The following is a 22450-nucleotide window of genomic DNA, read 5'->3' as shown; positions in this document are numbered from 1 at the left end:
GATTTTAAAAGCTTCTCAATCATCTAACTTTCCACTCACTTTTGCTACCTTATATGCCCTTTCCTCAGCTTTGATGCAGTCTTTAATTTCCTTTGTTAGCCATGGTTGCCTAACCCTGCCATTTGAGAATTTCTTCTTCTGTGGCTCATATCTATACTGTGCCTTGTGAATAATTCCCAGAAACTTCAGTCACTTAGCCCTCCCGTCATCCCCGTCAGTATCCTCCTCCAGCCCACCTGGGCAAGTTCCTCTCTCATGCCTCTGTAATTCTCTTTATTCCATTGTGATACTGATACATATGCTTTATGCATCTCCCTCTCAAATTGCATTTGAATTCAATCATATTATGATCACTGCCTCCTAAGGGTTCCTATACGTTAAGCTCCCTGATAAGATTTGTGTTATTACATGACATCCAATCTAAAGATAGCCTTTCTCTGAGTTAGGTTCAAGCACAAGCTGCTCTAAAAAGCCATCTTGTAGACATTCAACAAATACTCTCTCCTGCAATCCAACACCAACCTGATTTTTCCAATGCCATTCTATATTGAAGCCCCATTACAATTGTGTCATTACCCTTATTGCATGCCCTTTCCAGCTCCCTTTGCAATCTCAACCCCACATCTTGGCTACTATTGGGAGACCAATATGATTCCTATAATGGTTTTTTACCCTTGTAATTTCATAATTCCACTCAAAGATTCACTATTCTCTGATAGTCACCTTTTTCTAAAGATGTAATTCCATCTCTTACTGATAGAGCCACACCACTGCCTATGCCTTCCCTTTCGATACTTTTGTAGCTTGTTAAGCACCCTCATGTGTGGCACTGTGTCAAAGACCTTCTGAAAATCCAAGTACACAACATTAACCAATTCTCCTTTGACAGCTCTGGATCTGTACTTGCTGGAATTCAGAAGAATGTTGGGGAACTCATTGAAACCGATCAGGTGTGGAAAGCTTGAGACTGGACATGGAGAGGATTTTTACTATGGTGGGAGAGTCTAACACCAGAGGACGCAGCCTCAGATGGGGCATCTGTTTGGAACAGAGATGTGGAGGAATTCCTTTAACCAGAGAGTGGTGAATCTGTGGAATTCATTGCCACAGGCCGCTGTGGAGGCCAAGTCATTGGGTATATTTAAGGCAGAGATTGATAGATTCTTGTTTAGTCAGGGAATGAAGGGTTAGTGGGAGAAGGGTCTGAGAGGAAATAGGATAAGCCATGATGAAATGGCAGACACACTCAATGGGACATGTGACCTAATTCTGCTCCTATATCTTATGCCTTCCTTACTACCCAATTGATTTGTACTGCTAATTTCAGGAGAAGGAAGTAATTGGCAGAAGGAAATAAGGACAAAAGGGTAAAAATTAGCCTTATTGGTTGATAGCCAGAGAGACTACATTTGTTCTGCTTATGTTTCAGGATGAAACACATCTACACAGAGTGAGATAGGGGTCCTTTACTCACTGCTGAAAAGGGATGAGAGGCCAAATTCCCCTCATACTAGCAAAGTATTTGAAGAATCCTGACATGTTGGGCTGCAGGCTCCTTGTACAACATCTCTTTCAATTTCTTACCTTCACCTTCTCAGTTCCCTCATCCACCTCACTCTCTTGTGCCCTCTCCCCTCCAACTCTCATCACTTTGAGTTACTTGAATTGGAATAAGCTAAAACAACACATGGAGCGTTGATACGCATTTGTAGCTCAGTTCTCCAAATTAGATGCATATAGGAATCTGCAAACAGTAAGCATGAGTCACATTGAGTCCTTTATTAAAGCTGTTTTAACACCACAATGTGTTTACATTGATTGTTTCAAATCTCTGCATGTGTAGAATTTTCTTTTACACATTTAAATGTAATCACCATCCCCCTTTTCCACCCTTTTTCTTTTTCTGTTGCTGCTTTTTCTTGGAAGCTGCCGAGGGTTTCTGTTGTCGAGGGGGTACAATGTTGCTGGATGATGCCACCGTTGATACTGTCCCAGGTCTTGGGGATGTGGGCGGGCTATTCACCATCTTGCTTGCATCCCTGAATTAGAAGAGTAGAATGGTCATTGACTCAGATGTAAAGATATCTTTAAACATATTCCATCAGTCTGTGGATATGTGACAACACAATGAATTAACTGGGAATCGTGATAGTAACAGTTTGCAGACTGTGGTGGTTACTTTAATTGCAGGGTTGCATATAGTAGGGTGCATCTACCACAAATGTAGCTGAGCATTGCAGCTTATTCCATCTCCAGCATGGACTGGTGCTTTTGGATTCAGCTTGAGATCAGAACCATAAAATACAGGAGCAGAATTAGCCCACTTGACCACTGCTCCACTATTTCATCATGGCTGATCCATTATTCCTCTCAGTCCTAATCTCCTGCCACCTCCCTGCCTGCCCTGACCAATCAATAATCCACCAACCTCTGCCTTAAATATACCCAAAGACTTGGCCGCCACAGCTGCCTGTGACAACGAATTCCACAGATTCACCACTCTCTGACTAAAGATATTCCTTCTCATCTCTATTCTAAAAAGATGGCCCTAAATTCTGAAGCTGTGTCCTCTAGTCATAGACTTTCCCACCATAGGAAAGTTCCTCTCCACATCCATTGTCTCAAGATATTTCATCATTCGATAGGTTTCAATTAGGTCACCCCTCATTCTTATGAATTCTAGTGATTACAGAGCAATCAAATGCCCTTCATATGACAAGCTGTCAAATCCTGGAATCATTTTCGTCAACCTTCTTTGAACCCTCTCCAGTGTCAGCACATCCTTTTTAAGATAAGTGGCCCAAAACTCCTCATAATACTCCAGTGAGGCCTCACCAGTGCTTTAATAAAGCCTCCATATTACACCCTTGCTTTTAAATTCTAATCCTCTTGAAGTGAGTGCTAACATTGCATTTCCCTTCCTCACCAAAGATTCAATCTGCAAATGAACCTTTAGGAAATCCAGCACAAAGACTCCCAAGTCCCTTTGTGCTTCAGATTTTGAAATTTTCACTCCATTTAGAAAATAGTGTAACACCCCGGGAAAGGTTTCACTGCTAAAGTAATGACCTTTCTGTAGAAGCAGTGTTTGGGTTATGGTTAGAGATAACCAGTGCTTCGGAACGTGAGCTGGGTCTTTTCGTTCAGCATGAGATGAAGAGAGAAAACGCTAGAGAGAACCGATCATAAGATACGGCCCAGTGGGGAGATCGTGATTTGATGAGGCTGGACAGTGAGATCAGCTGAGGATCGGTGAATTGAGCTCCAACTGGTGCACATTTGACAGTTTAATTATAATGGGCCCTTTTTGTTTTTTCTTTACTAACCTTTTAGCTAAGATTCACAAATATAATTCTTTTTATCATATGCAGTGTGCTATCTGCTGTTTTTTGGCACTGAGTTATAACAGGGTAGCAAATTACACAACATCCTCACAAACTGGGGTTTGGGGTGGGAGAGCCATCTCAATCTCACGGGTTTGGCGGAACCAGAGGTTGTTTTCCCTAGACTTAGGTAGCCAAGGAAACCAGCGGGTTTCATTGTGGGGGTATTGTCTGGGATTGATCTCATTGGATGCTCTGTGATTGCCCTAAGCATTGATCCACTGGGTTGTGTGTTTCAGTCTGTGCTGAACTACTGTCCAGTAAAGTGATTACGATATGTGGTTATGGATGCTGCAGGGATTGAGTGGTGGTGCAAATCCAAGGGGTTACTGGTAACCAATGCGTGTGTGTTGAGTGGGGTGGACATTCGTAGCATCAAGGAATTCTTAATTTGGACTTCAAGTACCGTTAAAGCATTAGGAACAGTTGCGTTCATAAAGCGGAGGTTTGACAAAATGGCAGGCAAATACTTTGTTTTAGTTCAGACTGATGTAACATCAGTGGAACTGCCTGGTACTATTGGGGCCTGGGTGGGGGGGGGGGGTGCCGTAGGCTGTCCATACTTTCTAGGGGGAGGGGAGTGAAGGCGAACATGTTGAATCAGAAGCCAAATCTCCTGTAGCTGGGGGCGGAGACTGTAATACAAGTTGATCTTGTTTCTGTAGAGCAAGGAGAAGGAGGGGTCTGATGTGGAAGGTCTAATGAGTCCTCCTGCGATAGGTGAGAATTCTGAGTTGGTATCAGCCCTTACCTCCCTGGCGAATAAATGGCAAAATGCCCAGGTTCAAAGTCCCAGCTATCGTAGGCTCAGCATGTTCTCAGGAATGAAGCCTACCCTAAAGGGGAAGAGGAGTATGAGACTTGGGCAGAGCAGACCTCTCCGATGCTGGATGAGTGGCAGTGCTCTGATGATATAAAAAAACAGCGATTGGTATTTGAGGGGGCCTGCTGCTGATATAATGAGATCCCCAGACACAGAACCTCTTTACTACCTCTACGGGCTACATGCAAGTGCTAGAAAATGCTTCTGGCATGATGGGAGGCTCAATGGTGGGATTTCAGAACATATTTCAGGAGAAAGAGGAGAAATTCTGTCTAGATTGTTTGGCTAGAGAGGCAGCCGAGTTGCTTGAGGCATAGTGGAGCCTTTCAAACAGCTGAGGTGAATCATTAAGAATGGACCAAGTGGTGAAAAGTGCCCAGTTACAGGACCAGATTGTTTGGGATCTCGGAATGTCTTGTAAGACATGCACCCCTCCCCACCATTTGTCGAGCTGATCAGAGAAATGAGATGAGGAAAATGCGACAGAGGTGTGGGAGGCCTCTGTCAGCGGGGTACAGAGTCCTCGGTAGTAGTCCTCTTGGTTGAAGTGACCACTGACAGCCCCCCCTAGGGGTGTGGTATATGCTGCCCTTTGCAATTTCCTTAATAATTGACGAAGATTCCCATCCCTTCTCCCGTGGATGAAAAGGGGGGAACTAGCAGTTTGAAAATAACCGAAGGCTGGACTCCCAATAACCAGGCATGAGGATGAGCTCAGCCACGTGACGAGGAGACCCGAGCTGTTGTGTGGCACGAGGAATGGACAGGCAGATGCCTCCCAGGTAGACAGAAAGGAGGGAGTGTCTGAACCTGAAGAAGTAGATGATGGGGTAAGGAGATCCCAAAGAGTCAGAAAACTCCAAAACAGAGTCGCCTGTGTTGCACCTGGGAAACAGAGTGTAGCACCTATCCCCTTGGTGAGCTACATCAGTGTCATTTACACCTGGGTTGGACTTTGTGCTTTGTATGAAGGGCTGACAAATTATCCCAGTGTCATGAGGACATGACTTATTTTGATGGGGGGGAGAGTGTAACACCCTGGGAAAGGTTTCACTGATAACGTAATGACCTTTCTGTAGAAGCAGTGTTTGGGTTATAGTTAAGAGATAACAGATGCTTTGGAAACCATATAACCATATAATAATTCCAGCACGGAAACAGGCCATCGCGGCCCTTCTAGTCCCTGCTGAACGTTGAATGCCAATGCTTAAGTGAGCTGGGCTTTTTTTGGTGTGAGATGAAGAGAGAAAATGCTGGAGAAAACTGGTTGTAGGATACAAACTGGTGGGGAGATCGTGATTCGATGCAGACAAACAGCAAGATTGGCTGAAGATTGGTGAATTGAGCTCCAACTGGTGCACATTTGACTGTTTAATTATAATGGACCCTTTTTATTTTTTCTTTCTTTTCTAAAGAGGTGGTTGAAGAGATTGTGGAGGTATTAGAAATGATCTTTCAGGAATCACTAGATCCTGGAACGGTTCTGGAGACTGGAAAATTGCAAACGTCACTCTGTTCTTCAAGAAGGGAGAGAGGCAGAAGAAAGAAAAGTATAGGCCAGTTAGTCTGACCTCAGTGGTTAGGAAGATGTTGGAATTGACTGTTAAGGATGTGGTTTCAGGGAACTTGGAGACACATGATAAAATAGGCCATAGTCAGCATGGTTTCCTCAAGGGAAAATCAACACCTGATAAATTTGTTGGAATACTTTGAAGAAATAACAGGCAGGATAGACAAAAGAGAATCAGTTAATATTGTGTACTTGGACTTTCAGAAGGCCTTTGACAAGGTGCCACACATGAGGCTGCTTAACAAGTTGAGAGTCCATGGTGTTACAGGAAAGATACGTGCATGGATAAAATAGTAGAAGCAAAGAGTGGCAATAAAGGGAGCCTTTTCTGGTTGGCTACCAGTGTCTAGTGGTTCCATATAGTCTGTTTTGGGACCATTTCTTTTTATGTTATATATCAATGACTTGGATGATAGAATTGATAGCTTTGTTGCGAAGATTGCAGATAATAGATGGAGTGGCAAGTAGTTTTGAGGAAGAGGCTACAGTAGGACTTCGACATATTAGCAGAATGGGCAAAGAAGTGTCAGATGGAATGGTATATGGTCATGTGCTTCGGTAGAAATAATAAAAGGGTAGACTATTGAAAGCCCGCTGCGCAAGTCTAGGGAAGACACACTCCAGTCCCACCAAACCCGTGAGATTGACATGGCTTTCCCACCCCAAATCCCGGTATGTGTTAGTTGAGGATAGAGAGAGCCTGCAGAGAGATTTAAATAGTTTAGGGGAATGGGTAAAGAAATGGCAAATGAAGTACAATGATGCACCTTGGTGGAAGAAATAAATGGGCAGACTATTATTTAGATGGGGAGAGAATTCAAAATGCAGAGATGAAAAGGGACTTGGAAATCCTTGTGCAAGATACCCTAAAGGTTAACCTCCAGGTTCAGTTGGTGGTGAAGAAGGCGAATGCAATGTTGGCATTCATTTCTAGAGGTATAGAATCTAAGAGTAAGGATGTGGTGTTGAAGCTCTATAAGGCACTTGTGAGACCACATGGAGTATTGTCTGCAGTTTTGGAATCCTTATTTTAGAAAGGATATATTGACATTGGAGAGGGTTCAGGGAAGATTCACAAGAATGATTCCAGGAATGAAAGGTTACTGTATGAGGAACATCTGGCAGCTCTTAGGCTGTATTCCTTGAGTTCAGGAGAATTGGGGGGGGGGGGGGGAATCTCAGAAACATTCCAAATGTTAAAAGGCCTGGACAGATTAGATATGGAAAAGTTATTTCCAATGGTAGGGGATTCTTGGACAAGAGGGCACAACTAAAGGATTGAAGGACGTCCATTTAGAACAGAGATGCGGAGAAATTACTTCAGTCAGAGGGTGGTAAATCTGTGAAATTTGTTGCCACGAGCGGCTGTGGAGGACAAGTCACTGGGTGTATTTAAGGCAGAAATAGATGGGTTCTTGATTAGTCAGGGCATCAAAGGGCATGGGGAGAAGGCAGGGGAGTGCGGATGACTGGAAGAATTGGATCAACCCATGATTGAATGGCGGAGCAGACTCAATGGGCCGAAAGGCCTACTTCTGCTCCTATACCGTATGGTCTTATAGCACAAGGAGTTTAGATGGGATGGAGTTTGTTAGGTGTGTTCAGGAAGGTTTCCTGACACAATATGTAGATAAACCAACCAGAGGAGAGGCTGTATTTGATCAGGTATTGGGAAATGAAACCAGTCAGGTGTCAGATCTCTTGGGAGAACATTATGGAGGTAGTGACCACAACTCTTGCCTCCTTCACTATAGCACTAGAGAAGGATAGGAGCAGACAATTGGGAAAACATTTAATTGGGGTAGGGGGAAATATGATGTTATCAGGCTGGAAATTGGAAGCATAAATTGGGAGGACATGTTCTCAGGGAAATGCACAGCAGAAATCTGGCAAATGTTCAGGGAACGTTTGCATGCAGCTCTGCATAGGTATGTTCCATTGAGGCAGGGAAAGGATGGTAGGGTTAAAGGATTACGGTATCCAAAGAATGTGGAAAAGAAAAGCTTACAGAAGGTTCAAGAAACTAGGTACTGTTAGAGCTCTGGAAGATTACAAGGTTGCCAGGAAGGAGCTTAAGAATTAAGAGAGCCAGAAGGGGCCATGAGAAGGTCTTGGCAAGCAGGATTAAGGAAAACCCCAAGGCATTCTACAAGTATGTGAAGAGCAAGAGAATGAGCCGTGTGAGAATAGGATCAATCAGTTGAGATAGTGGAAATTTGTGCATGGAGTCGGAGGAGGTGGCGAACGTACTTAATGAATACTTTGCTTCCCATCCCCACAGACCTTGGCAATTGTGGGTACGGCTTACAGCGGACTAAAACACTTGAGCATATAGACATTAAGAAAGAGGATGTGCTGGAGCTTTTGAAAGGTATTAAATTAGATAAGTCACTGGGACTGAATGAGATATATCCCAGGTTACTGTGGGAAGCGAAGGAGGAGATTGCTGAGCCCTCTTGCGATGATCTTTGCGTCATCAATAGGGATGGGAGAAGTACCAGAGGATTGAAGGGTTGCAAATGTTGTTCCCTTGTTCAAGGAAGGGAGTAGAGATAACCCAGTGAGTCTGACTTCAGTGATGAGCAAGTTGTTGGAGAAGATCCGAGAGGCAGGATTTATGAGCATTTGGAGAGACATAATCTGATTAGGAATAGTCAGCATGGCTTTGTAAAGGGAAGGTCGTGACTTACGAGTCTGAATGAATTCTTTGAGTATGTAATGAAATAGACATTGATGAAGGTAGAGCAGTGGATGTAGTGTATATGGGTTTCAGTAAAGCATTTGATAATGTTCCCCATGCAAGGCTCCTTCAGAAAGTAAGATGGCAAGGCCTTGCTTTGTGGATCCAGAATTGGCTTGCCCACAGAAGGCAATGGGTGGTTCTGAATGATTCGTATTCTGCATGGAGGACAGTGACCAGTGGTGTTCTGCAGTAATCTGTTCTGGGACCCCTCCTCTTTGTGATTTTTATAAATGAACTTGATGAAGAAGTAGAAGGGTGCTGTTGTTGAGAAAAAAGTTGGAGGTGTTGTGGATAGTCTGGAGGGTTGTCGGAGGTTACAGCGGGGAATCGATAGGATGCAGAACTGGGCTGAGAAGTGGTGGGTGGACTTCAACCCAGATAAGTGTGAAGTGGTTCATTTTGGAAGGTCCAATTTGAAGATAGAATATAATATAAATTGTAAGACTCCTGGCAGTGTGGAGGATCTGAGAGAGGGTTTGTGTCTATAGGACACTCAAAGCCGTTGCACAGGTGGACAGTATGGTTAAGAAGTTGTATGGTGTGTTGGCATTCATCAACCATGGGAATGAGTTCAAGAGCCATGAGATAATGTTATAGCTATATTAGATCTTGGTCAGACCCCATTTGGAGTACCAGGTTCATTTCTGGTCACCTCACTATAGGAAGGATGAGGATACTATAGAAAGAGTGCAGAGGAGATCTGCAAGGATGTTGGCTGAACTGGAGGGCGTACCTTATGAGAATAGATTAAGTGTACTTGGCCTTTTCTCCATGGAAGAAGTGACCTGATAGAGGTGTATAAGATGATGAGGGGCATTGATCTTGTGGATACCTAGAGGTTTTTTCCCAGGGCTGAAATTGCTAACACAAGGGGGCATATATTAAAGTGCATGGAAATAGGTACCGAGGGGATGCCAGGGATAAATTTTTCACAGAGTGTGGTGGATGCGTAGAATACACTGCTAGTGGCAGTGATGGAATTGGATACAGTAGGGTCTTTTAAGGGCCTCTTGGAACTTAGAAAAATAGAGGGCTATGCGCTAGGGAAATTCTAGGCAGTTTCTAGAGTAGGTTACATGGTCGGCACAACATTGTGGACTGAAGGGCCTGTAATCCGCTGTATATTTCTATGTTCAATGAGAAAGCAGGTATATAAGGTTGGATGGGATCTGGGATCCACCATTACGGAATGGCAGAACAGACCTGATGGACTGAATGGCCTAATTCTGCTCCTGTGTCTTCTTGTCTTATGTTGTCTTTGACTTCTTTTGTTAACCTCAGTTGTGTCATTTTTTTCCTTTTTTTTCTTTTTGTGATGTATATATCCAGTGCTTTCCAAATTGCTTCCAGAAATTTCAGCTGTTGCTGCTTTGGCAGTCAATTTCCAAAGAACCTTTTCCAATCAGTTTAAGCTGACTCCTCTCTCATGCTTCTATAAATCCCTTTACTCGACTGAAATTCTGATACCTCTGACTTAAGCTTCTCCTCTCCAGAGCTGCTCTAAAAAGCCATCTCATATGCACTCTAGAAATTTGCCCTGAATCCTGCAGCAACCTGATTTTCCCCATCTACCTACATATTGAATCCTCCATGACTACTGTAAAAATTGCCCTTTTGGCATGCATTTTCTATGTCCCCTCATAATTTGTAGACCACATTTTACTGCTGTTATAGTTATAGTCTGTGTATAACTCACTTCAGGATCTTTTTACCCTTGCAGTTCCTTAGCTTTACCCACAATGATTCCACACCTTCTGACCCTATGTCAGCTCTTTCTAATGATTTAATTTCAGTTTTTTTAATCAAGAAAGCTATGCCACCTCCTCTGCCTAACTGCCTGTCCTTTCAGAATCAGAATCAGGTTTATTATCACCGGCATGTGACGTGAAATTTGTTAACTTAGCAGCAGCTGTTCAATGCAATACATAATCTAGCAGAGAGAGAGAGAAAAAATAACAATAAATAAAATAAAAACATAATAATAAATAAACAAGTAAATCATATATTGGATAGATTTTAAAATGTGCAAAGACAGAAATACTGTATATTTAGAAAAAAGTGAGGCAGTGTCCAAAGCTTCAAAGTCCATTTAGGAATTGGATGACAGAGGGGAAGAAGTTGTCCCTGAGTTGCTGAGTGTGTGCCTTCAGGCTTCTGTACCTCTTACCTGATGGTAATAGTGAGAAAAGGGCATGCCCTGGGTGCTGTAGGTCTTTAATAATGGATGCTGTCTTTCTGAGACACTGCTCCCTAAATAAAGATGACCTGGGTACTTTGTAGGGTAGTTCCCAAGATGGGGCTGACTAGATTTACAACCCTCTGCAGCTTCTTTCGGTCCTGTGCAGTAGCCCCTCCATACCAGTCAGTGATGCAGCCTGTCAGAATGCTCTCCTCTGTACAACTAAAGAAGTTATTGAGTGTACTTGTTGACATGCCAAATCACTTCAAACTCCTAATAAGGTATAGTTTGCGTGTGTTGTTTGAATTTCCAGCACCTGCAGATTTCCTCATATTTGCTGGCGTCTTGCCTTCTTTTTGAGTACATCAATTATGTTGGGACCAGGTTAGATCCTCAGAGATCTTGACACCCAGTAACCTGAAGCTGCTCACTCTGTACACTTCTGATCCCTCTATGAAGATTGGTATGTGTTCCTTCATCTTACCCCTCCTGAAGTCCACAAGCAGCTTTTTCGTCTTACTGACGTTAAGTGCCAGGTAGCTGCTGCGGCACCATTCCACTAGTTGGCATATCTCACTCCTGTATGCCCTCTTGTCACCACCTGAGCTTCTACCAACAATGATTGTATCGTCAGCAAATTTGTAGCAAATTTCGATACAGTCTATATCCAAGGTTGTTCAGCTCTTAGCTATATTAGACAATAGGTGCAGGAGTAGGCCATTCGGCCTTTCGACCCAGCACCGCCATTCAATGTGATCATAGCTGATCATCCACAATCAGTACCCTGTTCCTGCCTTCTTCCTATATCCCTTAACTCCGCTATCTTTAAGAGCTCTATCTAACTCTTTCTTGAAAGCATGCAGAGAATTGGCCTCCACTGCCTTTTGAGGCAGAGCATTCCATAGATCCAGAACTCTCTGGCTGAAAAAGTTTTTCCTCAACTAAATGGCCTACCCCTTATTCTTAAACTGTGGCCTCTTCTTTCTTTTTTCTTTCAGCCATGATTCAGTGATGCCTACAACATCATACATGCCAATCTGTAACTGTGCTACGTTTATCTACCTTAGTCCGTATATTGCACACATTCAAATATAACACCTTCAGTTCTGAATTCAGCCTTTACAAATTTTGTCTGCCTTTTACATTGCAACTTATCCTGTTGAATGCAATTTTGTCCTGTCATCAGCCTCTCCTTGCTAAGAGTCTCAATACAGATTGCATTTGTTTGTAAACCAACCACCTGATCCCAAGCACTATCAGTCAAGTTCTCATCGCTCTGCCAAATTAATTTAACCCTCCCAAACAACTCTAGCAAACCCGCCTGTAATGATATTGGACTCCCTTGGGTTTAGGTGCAATCCCTCATTACTCAATCAGCAGGTGAAACTTTCAACAAAACTAAATTATCAATTGACAATGACAGCAGTTACAACCTCAATAAACACAAAATTCTCAGATAAAAATGTCTGTGTTCCCAAGTCTGCCTTTATCAAATGGACAGGTGCAAGCTTAAGTAGCAGTGCCTTCCCCCACAGTGCCAACAAACAGAAAAGAGAAGCAACAGAGAGAAGAGGCACAGACAGCTGTCCTGCTGGGTTACAGTCATGAATAATGGTCCTCTTTCACAACATTTGAAGAACATATTTGAATCTGCAGAAGGGTCAGAAGCTTCATATCACATCTCATGATTGTAAGGCCATGAGACAGAAGAGCAGAGTTAGTCCATTTGGCCCATCAAATCTGCTCCATCATTCCATCATGGCTAATTTATAACCCCTATCAATCCTAATCTCCCGCCTTCTCCCTGTAACCTTTTTACGCCCTGAATAATCAAGAACCTATCAACCTCCACTTTAAATATACCCAATGACTTGGCTTCTACAGGGATGTCGATGGCAACAAAATCCACAGATTCACCACCAAATCTAATTTCTAATTATGTTAGATAATCTAATCTAACCTAATGAAATCTAATTTCATTAGAGGCTAAAGAAATTCCTTCTCATTTCTGTTCTAACTGCATGTCCCTCTATTCTGAGGTTGACTGGCAGCATTAGTTCTCTTTCTCTTTGATGGGATGCTGCTCCAGCTGAATATTTCCAGAATTTTCATCTATTTCAGATTTCCAGCATCTGCAGTATTTTTACTTTTCAACTCCACAAAAATAAAAATTTGGAGCACTCAAGCCTGCTTAACCATTCAGTAAAAACATTGCTAATCTGATAATAATCTCAACTCCAATTTCCCACTTGATAAAAATGGAACACTTCTTCCCTAGAATACTCGATGCAAGTAAAAAACCTAACCACCCCCTCAATCAATGTTATGTTATTAAAAGAGGTTATATGTTGTCTGCATTGAGAATCGTCGAAGCTTAGACTATCAGATGTAGGAGACATAAATTACTTAGAGAACTTCGAAACTGATGAATCTTTCAGTTATGATCTGGTACCAACATAAGAACTATATTTGATTTCAGTAATGCTTGTGATCTTGGGGTACAGGAGGATGCCATTCTGCCTGACAAGTGACTGAATCAGATTCCATACTTTGCCAAATATCCACTTGTATTATTCAGCACAGGGACCTTGAAAGACCATCACACACAGCAAATACTCACAGTTCACTAGCTCCAGATGATGTTGCACCTTGAGTTCCTTTTCCAATGGGCTCTTTCTTCTTGCCCTTCTTTCTCCCACGATAATACGAGCGTTCCCGCATGGGAAGCCATCGTTCTGGATCTGCGGGTACTTTTGGATCAAAATTCTTGGGTAGTTTACCTGCACGTTAAAAAGTTAGATAATTACACACGTTGGACTAACTTAAGTTCATTCGCTTAGCTAAATTAGATCAAGAATGTCTGAATTTGTTGTTTTTTTCCCTAAAATTTGGCCTCATTACGAAAAGGCATTCTCATTCCAAAGTTTTGTTTTACATCTCTGAAGTAGAAACAACTTTATGTTTCGAAACTCTGTAACAACAATGAAGGTCATTCCAATTGGCTCTCAGAACAATCTCATAGATATAAGTTCTACCCCCATTTCATTTTAATGTAACCTCTCTTTTCTGCTCATCAGCTTGTTACGAATGTGCCACAACTCTGAGGGGCAGAAGGGTACAAAGTACCCTTTTCGAGAATTGCAAGATCGTTATTAATTCGGGTCTGGGACCCAGGAAATGAGAGAGAGACGTCCAGAATACACAGGCTTGGAATGTGTCCTGGCCTCAGCGAGACAAAGCCACGGATAACGGCCATTGTCTCTTGGAGATGGAATTGTGTATTGAGTAATGTACTATTCATTGAAGCCCTCAGGAGATGACCAGAGTGGGCTGGTTGAGGGATTGCATCATCCCAAACTGATTGACATCTGAGACCCCGTGAGTAAAGATAAAAGAGGGTCTGGGGAACAATCCCTTCAGACGCACCAGGAGAAACGCTAGAAATCCTGTGACAGCGTTTAATAGCGACAGCCGGTGGGGCCCGCGTGCGTCCTTTTCCTTTGCCTAGGAATTGGGGCCTTACCACGGAAGAACGGCTTAGCTAAAGGACTGGCTACACCAATGAAATTTCGAAGGATCGACATCATAAAAAGGAAAAGCTGGCAAGTTTCTAAACTCTCTCTCTTGACTCCAACCAAAGACTGCAGCCTGAATGAACTGAGTGACTTTTATATGTCCATCGGACAATACATTATCCCTTAGACAACGATGGAGCTTATTTCTTATTGATTATTATTAAACCCGCACTTTTAAATTTAGTATTGATGACGTATATTATCTGTATGTTTGCATTGATATTATTTTTGTGTATTTTTACCAATAAATACTGATAAAGATAGTACCATCAGACTTCAACGGACCTCTCTATCTTTGCTGGTAAGTGACCCAGTTATGGGGTTCGTAACAAAGTGGGGGCTCGTCCGGTATTTGATACCAAATTGGAGGACCAATGAAACGGGCTTAAGTCCAAAGGTGGGTCTGGTTGTGCGGGTAGCCAGACGAGAAACCAGCAAAGATGGACATAGACAAATTTATAGAAAAACTGACTCCGGAGGCGCTAGAGGCTGCCACAAGGTTGGAATTGATAAAAATTGCGAAAGGACTAAACCTCGCAGAGGTGAGGTTGTCAATGAAAAAGCGGGAGGTGTGGAGGGCCATAACTCAGTATTGTATTGTGAAGAATGTATTTTCTGCTGAGGTATTGGAAAATATCCCTGAAAAGGCACCAGCCAGTGGGATGGTTCAGTTGGAGAAATTAAGGTTGGAACATGAAATTAAATTAAAACTGTGAGAGAGGGAGACACACCAGTTCCAGTGCGGATCTGGAGAGACACAGGAGCTGAACTGCCATTGATTAGCAGTAAGGTACTGGATTTTGGTCGCAAGACGGGAATGGTAGCTTTGAAAGGAATAGGAAAAGGGACAGAAGCGGTGCCCTTACATAGGATCATTATAAATTGTGATCTGGTACCTGGACCAGTTGAAATAGGGGTGCGATCAGAATTTCCGAGAACTGACGTGGACGTCCTTCTTGGTAACGATTTAGCTGGTGGTAAGGTTTGGTCGGCAATGAAGCTGACGAGCCAGCCTGTGAGTGCTGAGGTCCCGCCCCTAGATTCCAAGATCCATCCCGCATGCGCGATCACTCGCAGCATGTCGGGAAAGGCAGCTGAGAATGAGACCAGTTTAAATCAGGCCAGTATCGATTTGGCCGAGACGTTTTTACCGACCCTGTACCAAGAGGGTGGTAAAACGGAGAATAGGAAAGTGTAAAAGAGTAAGGGAGAGGAAGTAGTCCTGCTCTTAGCCAGGAGGAAATTTATAGAGGCACGAAGTAAAGATGAAAAACAGGTAAGGCTGTTAAAAGGTCCAGAGTTGGACATGGATGATCTTTCTTGTTTGGCAGAACTGTTTGAAGAAGTTGAAAATTCTAAAGGTGTTCCCGATAATGAAATGAGGGCAGTCCTAGATGAAAAGGATGCCATTACCTTGAAGAAGTCTGCTGGGTTGGCAGATGAGGTTGTTTCAGCTCGCGGGGTTGAGTTTACTCCGGAAGGGAGTTGCCCAGAGGGTAGCTGGGAGGATCAGGGGAATTTAGAATTTGAAAAGGGTACGGGTATTGAAAGCCTGGAAGAGGCAAATGTCCCGTTTGAGTGTGTTCAAGATGTGGATGCACGTGGTATTGAACCTAGTAATGGAGCTCAGAAAAAGTCTGAGGTATTTGATTCAGTTGAAAAGGAATGCAGTCCTTGTGGGTCAGATGGACTTGGTTCAGTGAAAAAAGGGTTAACCTTGGTACTAGCGGGAAGTGAGAATTCCCAGTTGTTTGTGTTCGAAGGTGGGTTAAAAGTTAGTGAGGAGATAAAAGGTGGTGAGGTGAATATTATTATTGAAGGACAAGGGAAAAGTGTAGTTCCTAAATTGAATGAAGAAATTTTAAAGTCTGGATTGATGTCAGAAGCAGCAACCAGGCTACAGAGACAATGGCTTGGTAACGCGGTGCCTGCGAATCAATTACAGGTTGAGTTGGAATGTAAAGGTGCCCCACACGCTATTGTTATTCAAGAGTATGGTGTGAGAAAGCAGAATTCGAAATGCTGTTTGAATAAAGAGGGATCGCTTTCAGATCTGAAATTGAGAACTAATAGCAGGAAGGGTCCTGAAGAGAAAACTAGCAACTTGCTTAAACTTAAAGAAATGTGTGGAGATTTGGAAAATGGTCTAAGTTTGGAACACATTGTTGATAAAATAACTCCTATGAAAGGAGCGGACGAAAGCCTATTTCGCCATGGTGCACAAGCTCACCACGTGGGAGTTAACTGGAAAAGGGGCGAGGGTTGACGGGCTGCCATTTTAAATAGCAGGATCCTGTTTGAAGGGATTTCGACAAAGTATGTGAATAATAAAGACAACCCCCATGGAAGATTGACTGTTAAGTTTGGAAGTAACAATAAAGATTAGTATTTGCATGAACTTTTGTAGTATACACGTAAGCTAAGATCACAACTCTTTAGTTTTTGTTTGCTGAAGGAAAGAAATATAAAAAAAATAAGTAGTTATTAAATTGAAGTCTGATGCTACAAGACTTTAGTAAGGTACAAGATGTTAAGATATTAAAGGAAGTGACAATGTAATCGTTAACTGTTTAGATGCTGAATTGAATGTATAACTGTATTACTCTGTAGTGAAAAAAAAACTTTTGTATTGTGTTAGATTCTAAAATCCTGTAAGACTCTGTATTACTTCGTTTTTACCAATGGTAAAAATGCTTTGAAGGAAGGGGGTGTTTCGAATATACCACAACTCTGAGGGGCCGAAGGGTACAAAGTAGCCCCCTCCTTTTCGAGAATCGCAAGATCGCTATTAATTCGGGTCTGGGACCCAGGAAATGAGAGAGAGACATCCAGAATACACAGGCTTGGAATGTGTCCTGGCCTCAGCGAGACAAAGCCACGGATAATGGCCATTGTCTCTTGGAGACGGAATTGTGTATTGAGTAATGTACTATTCATTGAAGCCCTCAGGAGATGACCAGAGTGGGCTGGTTGAGGGATTGCATCATCCCAACCTGATTGACATCTGAGACCCCGTGAGTAAGGATAAGAGGGTCTGGGGAACAACCCCTTTAGACGCACCAGGAGAAATGCTAGAAATCCTGCGACAGCGTTTAAAAGCGACAGCTGGTGGGGCTCGCGTGAGTCCTTTTCCTTTGCCTAGGAATTGGGGCCTTACCACGGAAGAATGGCTTAGCTAAAGGACCGGCTACACCAACGAAATTTTGAAGGATCAACATCATAAAGCTGGCAAGTTTCTAAACTCTCTCTCTTGACTCCAACCAAAGGCTGCAGCCTGAATAAACTGAGTGACTTTTATATTTCCATCGGACAATACATTATCCCCTAGACAACGATAGAGCTTATTTCTTATTGATTGTTATTATTATACCCGCACTTTTAGATTTAGTATTGACGACGTATATTATCTGTATGTTTGCATTGATATTATTTTTGTGTATTTTTGCCAATAAATACTGTTAAAAATAGTACCATCAGACTTCAACAGACCTCTCTATCTTTGCTGGTAAGAGACCCAGTTACGGGGTTCGTAACAAGCTCTATTCCAATTCTCTACACAGCATAACTTTGGCATGTTAGGGAAAATCATAGCACCTACTGAAACATAGGGTGAATGTGTATACATCACACAGACATTACTGTTCACTTTTCTATACTCTATGGGAAGAATAGAAATTATCATGTGTCCAACCTGGTAATTCTCGATTAACGAATTTTTCATACACTGTGGCAAACCAACTACTGAAGCCAACACCTCCACAGAACTAATTGCTTTTCAACTTTAGAGTAATTAGAACACTACAGCATAGAAAAGGCCTTTCTGCTCATCTGGTCCATACCAAACTGTTGTTCTGGTTAGTCCCATTGACTTGTACCAGGACCACAGCCCTTCCATCCATGTATCTATCCAATTTCTCAAACCTGCATCCATCACTTCCACTGGCAGCTTGTTCCACACTCCCACCACTCTTTCAGCGAAATTCCCACTCATGTTCTTAAACTTTTCACCTTTCATCCTTAATCAATGACCCCTAGTTCTAGTCTCATCCAACCTCAGCAGAAAAACTCTGCTTGCATTTTCCCTATCTATTCCCCTCAAATTTATAAACATCTATCAAATCACCCCTCATTCTCCTATCTTCTAGGGAATAAAGTTCTAATCTATTCAACCTTCCACTGTAACTCAGGTCCTCAAGTCCTGGTAAATGCCTGTGCATCTCAACTCCTGTATTCAACACATTTATTTACAGTAAGACCAATGTGTCAATAACTCCTTTTACAACCCTATCTACCTGTGACGCCACTTTCAAGAAATTATGAATCTGTATTCCCAGATCTCTCTGTTCTACCATACTTCTCAGATCCCTACCACTCACCGTGCAAGTCTTAACCTGGTTTGTCCTCCCAAATTACAAAACCTCACACTTAAATCCACCTGCTTTTTTTCAGCCCATTTTCCCAACAGGTCCAGATCCTGCTGCAAGCTTAGATAGCTTTCCTCATTTCCCATTACGCTCCCAATCTTGGTATCATCTCTTTCTGGACCTTGTACAAAATGGACCAATCAGATCTGTATTCACAACCGTTCTCAATTTGTCTGTATGTTGCCTGAAGTTAAATACATATCCCTTTCTAAACTGTCTTATTCTTTATCCTGGAGTATTCAGTAAGCAGAATGAAGAGTACATGTACAATATCTGCCAAAGGCTCTGTACTGTAACCAGAATGAAGAGTACATGTATCATAATTCTATCTCCTTTACAATAGCATTGGAGAGAGATAGGAACAGACAAGTTAGAAAAGCGTTTAATTGGAGTCAGGGGAATTATGAGGCTATTAGGCAGGAACTTGGAAGCTTAAATTGGGAACAGATGTTCTCAGGGAAAGGTACAGAAAAAATGTGGCAAATGTTCAGGGGATATTTGTGTGGAGTTCTGCATAGGTACATTGCAATGAGACAGGGAAAGGATGGTAGGGTACAGGAACCATGCTGTACTAAGGCTGCAGTAAATCTAGTCAAGAAGAAAACAAAAGCTTAAAAAAGGTTCAGAGAGCTAGGTAGTGTTAGAGATCTAGAAGATTATAAGGCTAACAGGAAGGAGCTTAAGAATGAAATTAGGAGAGCCAGAAGGGGCCATGAGAAGGCCTGGCAAGCAGGATTAAGAAAAACCCCAAGGCATTCTACAAGTATGTGAAGAGCAAGAGGATAAGACGTGAAAGAATAGGACCTATCAAGTATGACATTGGAAAAGTGTGTATGAAACCAGAGGAAATAGTAGAGGTACATAATGAATACTTTACTACAGTATTCACTGTGGAAAAGGATCTTGGTGATTGTAGCAATGACTTGTAGCAGACTGAAAAGCTTGAACATGTAGATATTAAGAAAGAAGATGTGCTGGAAATTTTGGAAAGCATCAAGTTGAATAGGTTGCCGTGAACGGATGAGATGTATCTCAGGCTACTGTGGAAGGTGAGGGAGGAGATTGCTGAGCTTCTGGCTATCATCTTTGCATCATCAATTGGGACAAGAGAGGCTCTGGAGGATTGGAGGGTTGTGGATGTTGTTCCTTTATTCAAGAAAGGGAGTAGAGATAGCCCAGGAAATTATAGATCAGTGAGTCTTACTTCAGTGGTTGGTAAGTTGATGAAGATCCTTGGACTCATTGGACTCATTGGACTCTGGCATGGTGCCCGAGGATTGGAAAATTGCAAATGTCAGTCCACTCTTTAAGAAAGGAGGAAGGCAGCAGAAAGGAAATTATGGACCAGTTAGCTTGACCTCAGTGGTTGGGATGATGTTAGAGTCAATTGTTGAGGATGTGATTATAAAGTACTTGGTGACATAGGACAAAATAGGTCAAAGGCAGCATGGTTTCCTTAAGGGAAAATCCTGCCTGTCGAACCATTTGGAATTCTTTGAGGAGATTACACGTAGGATAAATAAAGGGGATGCAGTGGATTTTGTATATTTGGACTGTCAGAAGGCCTTGGACACAGTGCCACACATAAGGCTGCTTACCAAGTTGAGAACCCATGGTATTACAGGAAAGTTACTAACATGGTTAGAGCACTGGCTGCTTGGTAGGAGGCTGTAAGTGAGAATAAAAGGATCCTTTTCTGGTTGGTTGCCAGTGACTAGTGGTGTTCCACAGGTCAGTATTAATGATTTACATGATGGAATAGATGGCTTTATTGTGAAGTTTGCAGATGATACGAAGATTGGTGGAGGGGCTGGAAGTGTTGAGGAAACAGGTAGGGTGCAGAAGGACTTAGACAGATTAGGAGAATGGGCAAGAAAGTGACAGATTAATTACAATGTTAGAAAATACATGATCATGCACTTTGGTAGTAGAAATAACTGTGTAGACTTTCGAATCCTTGTGCAGAATACCCTAAAGATTAACACAGGCAGAGTCGGTGGTGAGGAACGCAAATGCAATGTTAACATTCATTTCAAGAGGTCTAGAATAAGAGCAGGGGTGTGATGCTGAGGCTTTATAATGAGGCCTCACCTTAAGTATTGTCAACAGTTTTGGGCACCTCATCTAAGAAAAGATAAGCTGGCACTGGACAGTAGGATCAGAAGGATGATTTCGGGAATGAAAGGGTTATCGTATGAAGAACATTTGATGGCTCTGGGTCTGTACTCGCTGGAACTTAGAAGGATGAGGAGGGATCTCATTGAAACTTTTCAAAAGTTGAAATGCCTAGACAGAGCAGATGTGGAAAGGATGTTTCCGAAGGTGGGGGAGTCCAGGATAAAAGGACACAATCTCAGGATAGGATGGTGTCCACTTAAAACAGAGATGCAGAAAAATTTCTTTAACCAGAGGGTGATGAATTTGTGGAATTTATTACCACAGGCAGCTGTGGAGAACTGGTTATTAGGTGTACTTAAGGCAGAGCTTGATCATTTGTTGATTGGACGTGGCATCAAAGGTTATGGGGAGAAGGCTGTGCAGTGAGGCTGTAGAGGGGGAAAAAAGGATCAGCCATGATTGATTGGTGGAGCAGGCTCAATGGTCTATTTCTGCTCCTATGTCTTATGGTCCAAAACATTGCCCCGAAGCCATTCACAGTAATGTTCAAGGTTCAATTTAAACTAATTTAGGGTGTCAAGCAAAGTAATATAATAAATGAACAGCAGAGTCTATCACAAATTAAACATATGCCAATTGAAATTGATGCTGGTAAACAGAAATAAGAAATGTAAAGAAAAAACCTCTCTTTTTCTTCTTCTTTTTCTTTATATCACCCTGTCTGTAAAACAAACAAAAGAAAATGTCAGAAGGAAAAATTTTATCAAAGCAGAAAAAAATAACCTGAATGCTATAAAAATTGCAGCCATTAAGTTTTCAGACATGTTGCGGAATAAATTTGCTCCATTTCCCTCGCAGCTATTAAACCAATCCAAGACGTGGAAATGTAAATACGACCAACCACTCATCACTGATCACAGACCATTTCATACAAACGCTCAGTAAATATCAGCCTTGAAATAATGAGGGGTTTACAGGGTAAACGCAAGAAGCCTTTTCCCACTGAGATTCCACTGGGTGGAACTGCAACTGGAGGTATTGGGTTGCAGGGTAAAAGGTGAAAAGTTTAAGGGGAACATGACGGTCATGAGAATGTGGAACAAGAGGTGAATGCAAGCTCAGTTTCAATGTTTAAGTGAAATTTGGATAAGTACATGGTTGGTAGGTCTATGGAGAGTTTTGGCAGTGGGCGATTAAATAATTCAGCACAGACTATATGGGCTGAATACCCTGATTTTGTACTGTACTTTTTCTTGACTCTAAATTTACCATTCACTAATATCGTATTATGGGTATTTGAAGACAGAAGGAGTGCTGGAATACAATTAAATGTTACTGCCCAGTAAGTTCAAGTGACATTTGACCATGACAATATTTGATATCAAGTATAGTCAGTGTCATCTAAATGCCTACTAAGTTGAAAGCCAACATGCATTAAAGGGTAGCCATGTGATATCTACTCTGAGGGATATGTTAGAACATAGAAAATCTGCAGCATATTACAGGCCCTTTGGCCCACAATGTTGTGCCGACCATGTAAACCCATTCTAGAAACTGCCAAGAATTTCCCAACAGCATAGCCCTCTACTTTTCTAAGCTCTTATCTAAGAGTCTCCTTAAAAGACCCTATTGTAT

General features: G+C 42.2%; 1 protein-coding gene across 1 annotated transcript in view; it reads right to left on the bottom strand.

Moving 5' to 3' along the window:
- Positions 1 to 1758: 1758 nt before the first annotated feature.
- srp72 (signal recognition particle 72) overlaps positions 1759 to 22450 on the bottom strand; it is a 228925-nt gene continuing 208233 nt past the window's right edge. Inside the window, exons 17-19 of the mRNA XM_059989802.1 lie at positions 21499 to 21536; positions 13319 to 13478; positions 1759 to 2039 (exon numbers count right to left, since the gene is read on the bottom strand). Coding sequence (XP_059845785.1) covers positions 1871 to 2039; positions 13319 to 13478; positions 21499 to 21536 — 367 coding nt within the window. The 3' untranslated portion in view covers positions 1759 to 1870. The remainder of the gene's footprint in view (positions 2040 to 13318; positions 13479 to 21498; positions 21537 to 22450) is intronic.

This window comes from Hypanus sabinus, chromosome 14 (genome assembly GCF_030144855.1).
Source record: "Hypanus sabinus isolate sHypSab1 chromosome 14, sHypSab1.hap1, whole genome shotgun sequence".
Taxonomy (NCBI): domain Eukaryota; kingdom Metazoa; phylum Chordata; class Chondrichthyes; order Myliobatiformes; family Dasyatidae; genus Hypanus; species Hypanus sabinus.
This window is presented reverse-complemented; position numbering and strand designations above follow the sequence as displayed.